We start from the raw sequence: 7,512 nt of genomic DNA, 5'->3' as shown, positions 1-7,512 counted from the left end.
CCTCAGGGGCGGGGCGGGGCGGTACCTGGGGCCCTGGCCGGGGGTGGGGCTGCGGACGCTCCCCCTTCTGGGCTGCAGCCGGCGCAGGCAGCCCCGGCGGCGGCAGCAGGCGAGCCGCGGCCCCGGCCCCGCGAGGCCATGAAGGTGAAGAAGGGCGGCGGCGGGGCCGGCACGGGGGCGGAGCCCGCTCCGGGGGCCTCCGGCCTGAGCGTGGAACCTAAGCCGGAGCCGCAGCCGCAGGCGGAATCCGAATCCGGGTCCGAGTCGGAACCGGAGGCAGGCCCAGGGCCCAGGCCAGGGCCGCTGCAGAGGAGGCAACCGATCGGGCCGGAGGACGTGCTGGGGCTTCAGCGGATCACGGGCGGTGAGCACCGGCGAGGAAGCACCGCCCGCGGGAGGGAGGGGGCCGTGGCGGCGCGCGAAGCCCCGGCTCCCGCCCCCTTTCCCATCCTCCCCCTGCCTGCCCTCCCCCACCGGGCACCCCTTGCCTGAGTGTTGTACCTTCTGCCTCCCAGCCTGAGGTCTCCATGTCCCCCCTTCCCCTGATCTCCTGTGCCCCTCCTCTCCCTTTAGAGATTTATTTCCACCCCCTTCCTTCCTTTTGGAGTCCGTCCCCTTTTCCTGTGGTGGATGGAGGTGGGGCAGCAGCTAAAACTGTGGCCCCTTCCCCATGTAGTTTTTAGAACCTTTTGAATCCTTTCTCTGCAATAATGGGGAGGAGGCTGAGTGCACTCTGTCCTCCGCCCCCAGCCTCGAGGCTAGGTAGAGGCGGAGCCACTTAGGTGGCATTATCAAGGTCTCTCTGACCATTAATGCCCTCACCCTGGGCCCCCCAGGAAGTCTGGAACCACCCCCCTCCCCAGGAAAGGGCCTGAGCAGGAAGCTTCAGTTGGTTGGGTCTGTGCCCTCTTAAGGGAGCAGGTTAACGCCCCCCCCTTCGCCTGGATGGGGGCCAGCCCTGGAGGCCTAGAGGTCTCCACTGTGCTTGAGTTTCTGGGCTGGACTGCCTGGGCTGTCCCAGCTTTGCAATGTAATTAACTGACTGTTTGGCCTTGGGCAAGTAACTTCACCTCTCTGAGCACGGTCACCTGTAAAACGGGGATAATACCTCAGAGCTATTGTGGAAATAAATTCTCTGGTTTTGCACAGTGCCTGGCTGTGCAAGCTCTGTAAACAGGGATCTTTTATGAGTAGTGCTGAGGGCCCCCAGGACTGCTGATGGCTGCTGCCTGGAAGCAGGCAACTGAGCATTCAGAGCAGGAGAGAGGAGTCACCCAAAGGCAGGGAACAAGGACTAGGAAGCCTCGTGGCAGAAGTGGTGGCTGAGCCTCAAAGAATAGAAGGCGTTTGGAGAGGCAGTGGCCTTCCACTCGGACCTCACTCATCAGAAACCCTGCCCTGGCTCCCTCTGTGAGCAACTCTTGAGGCCTCTCCGTGGGGATGGGGGGTGTGGGTGCTGGAATGGACCTGAGCTCTAGAGCTGAAGGAGCAGCAGAGCCCAAGGCTACCAGACAGAGCTGGGGACGAGACCACGCCGGCAGGTCTAGGCCTGTACATCTGGGTCCCTAGGGGACCAGCTTCTCTCTCCTCTCTGAGCCCGGCAGCAGCCATTCTTGGCTGGGCCCTCAGAGTGCTGAGCGGCCTTGCCCAAGCAGGCAGTTGTAGTGAGAGGGGGTCTGGACCACTCTGATGTTGGTGCCAGCTGGGCTATAATTGACAACAGCAGCATTTAGGATTCAGGTTAGCGGTTGGCTCTGGGAAAGAGCTTCCTTATAGGATGATCTGTTCAGGTCCTAGGTAACTTTAGAGGTTAGTTTGCACCTATGGGGGTATGTGTGTTCCAGCCCACATACCACCGTTTGTCTCCTAATTTGGAGGAAATTCATAGCCTTAGAGATGGGGCATCTGTGGGGGAGGGAGGGACTTCATGGGAGCTCTTCCCTCTGTAGAAGCTGAGAATAGGGTGCCAGGGCTTTCCATCCTGGCACCTCCTGGTCTCCTCTGACCCTAATCACATAGGTCTGAGGTTTGTGCCTCCTGGATTACTGAATCCGGCTTAGGAAGCTATTTGTGGCTGATGGGAAGGGAGCAGTTGTTTTCTGAGCCCTCGGCACTCTTCCCCTTCTCTGGCCTGACCCTGGGTCCCTGGCCTCACCCTCCCCTGGCGGCCTCACCCTCCCCTGCCGAAGGAGGGGGTGGCTGTGGTGCCCTGAGCCATTGGCATCCCCGTTCCTCACTCCCTCAGAGGGGTTGATAGATTGAATTTGCAGTAGAAGAGACAGACTGAGGTCAGACCAAGAAGTTGTTTCTAAATGAGAGGAGAAGCTCCAAAAGTTGGAGAATAGAGGAAGGGGGTGCTGTGCCCAGCACCTTCTTTCTACACCTTTGGACTTTCTGTGACAATAAGGTGTGTACAGGGTGAGGTAGGGGCTGCCCACTGCCATTTCCTCTTTCTGCCTTCTCCCCGCCATGGGCTCTGGTGGGCTGTCCAAGGCTCAGGCCCCTTCCCAAGCCTATGTAGTTTCTGCTGGACCCCAGGGTGCCAGGTGGCTATCAGGAGGGCTTCGTGGAGGGGGCTGGCCCAGGCTTGGGGAAGAGAGAACAACTTTACATTTACTTCCTCTTTCTGCCCCAGAGGAATAGGAGGTGCCCCCGGGGCCTGGAGGGTAATTTCCGGGCCTCTTGGGGGAGGATGTGATGCTGTGCAGGCTGACAGAGCCCCTCGCTGCACCTCTCTGCCTCTTCCTATTTGTTGCCAGGGCGTCCCTGAGCACTTGCAGTTGCTGCAAGCAGTGAGGCTTGGATGAGGCCCTGGTATTCCTGAGCTTCCTCAGGCGGGGCCCACCACTGTTCCTGGTTCCTCTTCTGGGTACTGAGGGCTCCCCTTAACCCCCCTGCACACCCTCTGCTGCACCTGCCACACCCTCTTCCTGTCCTCCCTCATACTCTTCTCTCTGGGAGTGGCTCAGAGCCAAAGCTGGGTAAATGACCTTTGAAGGGGTTCCCTCTGTTTGCTAAGACTTCCTCCCATTTGGAGATCAACAGGGGATGGGAACAAAGGTGGCTCCCTTCCCCCCAAATTCCAGGCTCTGGGTTTGAGTCAGCAGAGCTTTGGCTAAGCTGCTTAGGGGAGCTGGGCTTGTATAAGCTGCTTATGGCTATAGAGGTGACCACGGGTGGGGGGGAAGGGCTGAGGAGGAACAGGGAAGGGGTTGTTCTGCTGCCCCAGCACTACCCAGGTCAGGGGAAGTCTTGGCCTGACACACATAGATGTGGTGCCAGGGATAGCTATGTGGTAGGGGTGGGAGTATTTAGAGAAGGACTGGGTCTCCTGAGGCCAAGTTGTGTCACTCCTTTTATTTGTTTTTATTTTTATTATTTCAGAGAGGAAGGGAGAGGGAAAGAAAGAGAGAAACATCAATGATGAGAGAGAATCATTGATCGGCTGCTTCCTGCACGCCCCCTGCTGGGGATCAAGCCCACTACCCGGGCATGTACCCTTGACTGGAATCGAACCTGGGACCCTTCAGTCTGCAGGCTGACGCTCTATCCACTGAGCCAAACCAGCTAGGGCTGTGTCACTCCTTTTAGAGTGAGGTTTCCCAAAGCAGGGCTGTATCTTCCCTGTCATGTTAGGGGCTTCTTATGAGATTGGAGACCCGTTTGGCTCAGGGTCACCAAGCCAGCCCTGGCAGAGGCTGGAATAAGGGCCCTCAACTTCAGGGTAGGAGGGAAAATGTGAGGGAGGTAGCCTTGTCTGCCACCCTTCTCTGCCCTGCCCCTCCCTGTCCCCAGAGGCCACTAGTTGGAGATGTTTGTTTCCCATTAGATCCCAATGACGAGCTATGTCTCCCCCACATAGTGGGGTTCCTTCAGGGCAGGGGCTCAGTTCTCTCTTTCTGGAAGGCAGTGACTTTAGGGACCAGAGAAGTGTAGTTAGTTTGGGGTCCCCCAAAAGCCGAGCTGGAGCAGCCACCTGTCTCCCCTAGACTACCTGTGCTCCCCGGAGGAGAATATATATAAGATCGACTTCATCAGGTTCAAGATTCGGGACATGGATTCAGGCACTGTCCTCTTTGAAATCAAGAAGCCCCCAGCTTCAGGTGAGTGGCTGGGTGGGCCATGGACAGAGGGAGGTGGGTGCGAGCTGGGAAGTGGGCTGCCCAGGGACTCCTCAGGCCGCAGAGGGGTCAGAGCACAGCTGGGACTTGGACCCCATCATTCCCAGGAGTCATTTGGCAGGGGGCCTCTTCTTTCCCATCTGCTCTGGGATTGGACATTTTGGGACAGTCCTGTCCCTTCAGTCCCTGCCAGCCTGCCCTCTGCAGGCCTTCTTGGGAACTGCAGTCCTGGAGGCCCCAGGCCTTTGTGTCTCCTTTGGCCCTGGGAACCTCAGTTGAAAATTTTGACGTGTTGACCTAGAACTCCCAGGTGGGACTTTCCAGCCAAAGGTCTGAACCCTCAATGTGCATCCCAATCTCCTGGGAGTTTTAAAACTTTCTGAGAGATGGGAGCCTTGGGGTGAGACCCGGGATGGGCACGGGCCCCAGTCGGAAGCCCACTGAGCCCCAGCTGGGGTGCATTACAGAGCGGTTGCCCATCAACCGGCGGGACCTGGACCCCAATGCTGGGCGCTTTGTCCGCTACCAGTTCACCCCTGCCTTCCTCCGCCTGAGGCAGGTGGGAGCCACGTGAGTCACTGGGCCAGGGGGGGTAAGGGCTGGGGGTAAGGGTGGGGTGGGAGTGAGCCCTTCCTGAGTTCTTACTGAGCCTCTCTTAGGGGCAGTCTGTCCTGAACCTGGCCGGTTGACTTCAAGGCCAAGCTCAGCCCTGCCCCCTTCTCTCACTCAGGGTGGAGTTCACGGTGGGAGACAAGCCTGTCAACAACTTCCGCATGATTGAGAGGCACTACTTCAGGAATCAGCTGCTCAAAAGCTTTGACTTCCACTTTGGCTTCTGCATCCCCAGCAGCAAGAACACCTGCGAGCACATCTATGATTTCCCCCCTCTCTCTGAGGAGCTGAGTGAGTAGGCAGGGCCCTGTGGGCAAGGGGACTCAGAGGCCAAGCGGGGGGAGTGTGGTCTCACCCCCTTTCTTCCCACCCTGGGTCTCCTGTGTCTGGCACCTATAGGGACACTCAGGCTCAAAGAGGCTGGGGGGATTCTTTGAGGTGGTTTAGCTTGTCCCTGTCCCATAGTCCCGAAGGCCCTGCAGTGGCCTGGCTCTGGCTCCTGACCTTTGCCCCGCCTGGCTGGGGCTCTCTTGCAGTCAATGAGATGATCCGTCACCCATATGAGACACAGTCTGACAGCTTCTACTTCGTGGATGACCGGCTGGTGATGCACAACAAAGCAGACTATTCCTACAGTGGGACGCCCTGACCCCCCAACTGCCTTCTTCCCCAGGAGGGTCCTGGGCCCTCAGCTGTGACTTTCCAGTGCTCACTTCTCACCCCAGGTCTTCTGCCTGGGAAGTGTCCCAGGGGCCCTGGACCCTGAGTCAGTGTTGGGAGGGAGGGTGCCTGATGTCCCCAGCCCCAGTCCATAAAGCGCATGGGGCCTGGCATCTGGGGTGGGATAGGGTGGTAGGGGGGCCATTTGCCTCCATCTCCAGGAAGGCCTCCTATGAGAGGAGTAGCCAGAATTTCTGGACAGCCTAATTGGGCCTTTTGGGCCCAAGTTTCAGAACAGGGTTCCCCTACCCAGGCTTTGACTGGGTCAGGCAGAGACCCATTCTTTGTTTCCTGCCCACCACTGACAGGCCATTTAGATTTGTAAATTCACAGATGAAGATCTTGGCTGCCAAGACTCCCAAAGGGGTTTAGGCTCTGGCCCCAGCCCTAGCCTCCATCATCAGGGGCCAAGATACTGCCTGAGGTGTGGGAAGGATTGGCCCCGACTGCCACCTGTGCTAGGGGCTGGACCAACTGTATATAGTTTTCAATAAACTCTTTCGCCTTTTCTGTTCTCTGATTGTGGGCCAGCATGTGTATCTGTTGGGGCGGTGGGGAGGAGAGTGGAACAGGCTATAATGTGGTCCCCAAGTCCTCTTGTGCCCTAATTCTCTTGGTACCTAGAGTCAGCATTCAGTACATGTTGCAGCTGGAAAGGGTTTTTCCTTTGATAAAAGAAGGCGATTCAGGCCCTGAGAGGGGAAGCTTTAGGCCAAAGTCATAGCCAACCCTGACAGAATAGAGGATGGGACAAGGGACCCCAACTCTAGGATGGAGGGGAGGTATGGGGAGGTGGCCTTGTTCCCTACCTTACCTTCTCTGACCCCCTGAGGCCACTAGGACCCCTAGGTTGTGCTTTTCGCCCTCATCAGAGAGAGAAGGTGGACAGGGCTGTGACTAAGAACTGGAGGGCTCTTGTTTTAAGCTGTGTTGGGGAGCCCCCTGGACTGGCCGTCCTACATATAACACTGCCCCCCCCCCCCCCAGCCCTACCCTTCATTTCCTTGATGGAGAAAATTGAAGAACTGAGAGGTAGGTGGAGAACTTATCTCAGGGTTCACATCCTACTGTTCCAAGCACAAAATTGGATATGCCTGGTGCTGAGGAGTTAAATCTAACCCCCGCGAGACCTACACGCACTGGAATTCAGGTGGTTCCTGTGGAGCCCTTGCTGGGGGCCAGGACCTGGGCTGGACTCTGGGAATTCTAAAATGAGTGAGACACAGGAACAAATACCCATCCCTAGAATAAGATGGGCTGGGCATATAGGGAAGCAAGAGTCGCCTGCTTGGAGGATTCTGGGGAGGAATCTTGGAGGAGGCAGCGTGGAACAACAGCTTCAGAACTCAAGACAGCTTTGACTGGAAGAGATGGGGAGAGCATGTAGGCACAGGGAACAGCATAAAGGAAAGTTCTGGAGGCAAGACTTACCAGGTATGTTCAAGAGAGTGTATTCCTGATGTGAAAGGAAGACAGATCTGTGCAGCCTTGTTCAGGCATGGGGGCTTCTCCTGAGGAAGATGGGGGTCATTGAGGAGGATGACCTGGCCCGACTAGTGAAGGGTGGATTGGAAAGAGTGAGACTAATAATAAAAGCTAATATATATTGAGTGACGAGCCCAGGGCTGGGAGCTTTAGATGTGTTAATAGAATACCCACAATCAGGCCCAGAGAGGTTAATTTGCCAACGTCACAGTTAAGTGCTGTCAGGATTTGAACCCAGGCAGTATGACTCCAGAGTCTGCATTGAGGATGCACTGAGGAGGGTGTTACAGGAATTTGGGTGAGAAGATTGAAGAATTGAAGGCAACCTGAATTAGGTCAATATCCACGGAGATGGGGAGAAATAGATGAAGTTGAGATTTTCAGGGCTGGCGGTTGATTCGATGAGGGACTTGGAGACAGGGAGGAGTCGAGGCTGCATCCCTGGTTTGTGACCTGCATGTCAGGGTGAATGGGAGTGTTGGTCTTGGGTGTGGGGACCCAGGTTGGATCACGGTGGGGGCTGGTGGGAGGTGATGAGTTCAGGTTGGGGCCTGATGAGGTGTGGCACAGATGT

General features: G+C 56.9%; 1 protein-coding gene across 1 annotated transcript; it reads left to right on the top strand.

Moving 5' to 3' along the window:
* Positions 1–53: 53 nt before the first annotated feature.
* On the top strand, positions 54–5,973 carry UNC119 (unc-119 lipid binding chaperone). The gene is made up of 5 exons (XM_036341795.1): positions 54–364; positions 3,990–4,103; positions 4,589–4,691; positions 4,852–5,024; positions 5,270–5,973. The coding sequence occupies exons 1-5, from the start codon at positions 139–141 to the stop codon at positions 5,380–5,382; spliced, it is 729 nt and encodes a 242-aa protein (XP_036197688.1). The 5' UTR covers positions 54–138; the 3' UTR covers positions 5,383–5,973.
* Positions 5,974–7,512: the final 1,539 nt, after the last annotated feature.

This window comes from Myotis myotis, unplaced genomic scaffold (genome assembly GCF_014108235.1).
Source record: "Myotis myotis isolate mMyoMyo1 unplaced genomic scaffold, mMyoMyo1.p scaffold_m19_p_17, whole genome shotgun sequence".
NCBI classification, from domain to species: Eukaryota; Metazoa; Chordata; class Mammalia; order Chiroptera; family Vespertilionidae; genus Myotis; species Myotis myotis.
This window is presented reverse-complemented; position numbering and strand designations above follow the sequence as displayed.

Bases quoted from the DNA above. Each gene is read 5' to 3' on its own strand.
- UNC119 (XM_036341795.1), top strand. From the start codon at position 139: ATGAAGGTGAAGAAGGGCGGCGGCGGGGCCGGCACGGGGGCGGAGCCC. The intron at 4,692-4,851 runs GTGAGTCACTGG...TCTCTCACTCAG, and splicing joins CTGAGGCAGGTGGGAGCCAC to GGTGGAGTTCACGGTGGGAG. The intron at 5,025-5,269 runs GTGAGTAGGCAG...GCTCTCTTGCAG, and splicing joins CCCTCTCTCTGAGGAGCTGA to TCAATGAGATGATCCGTCAC.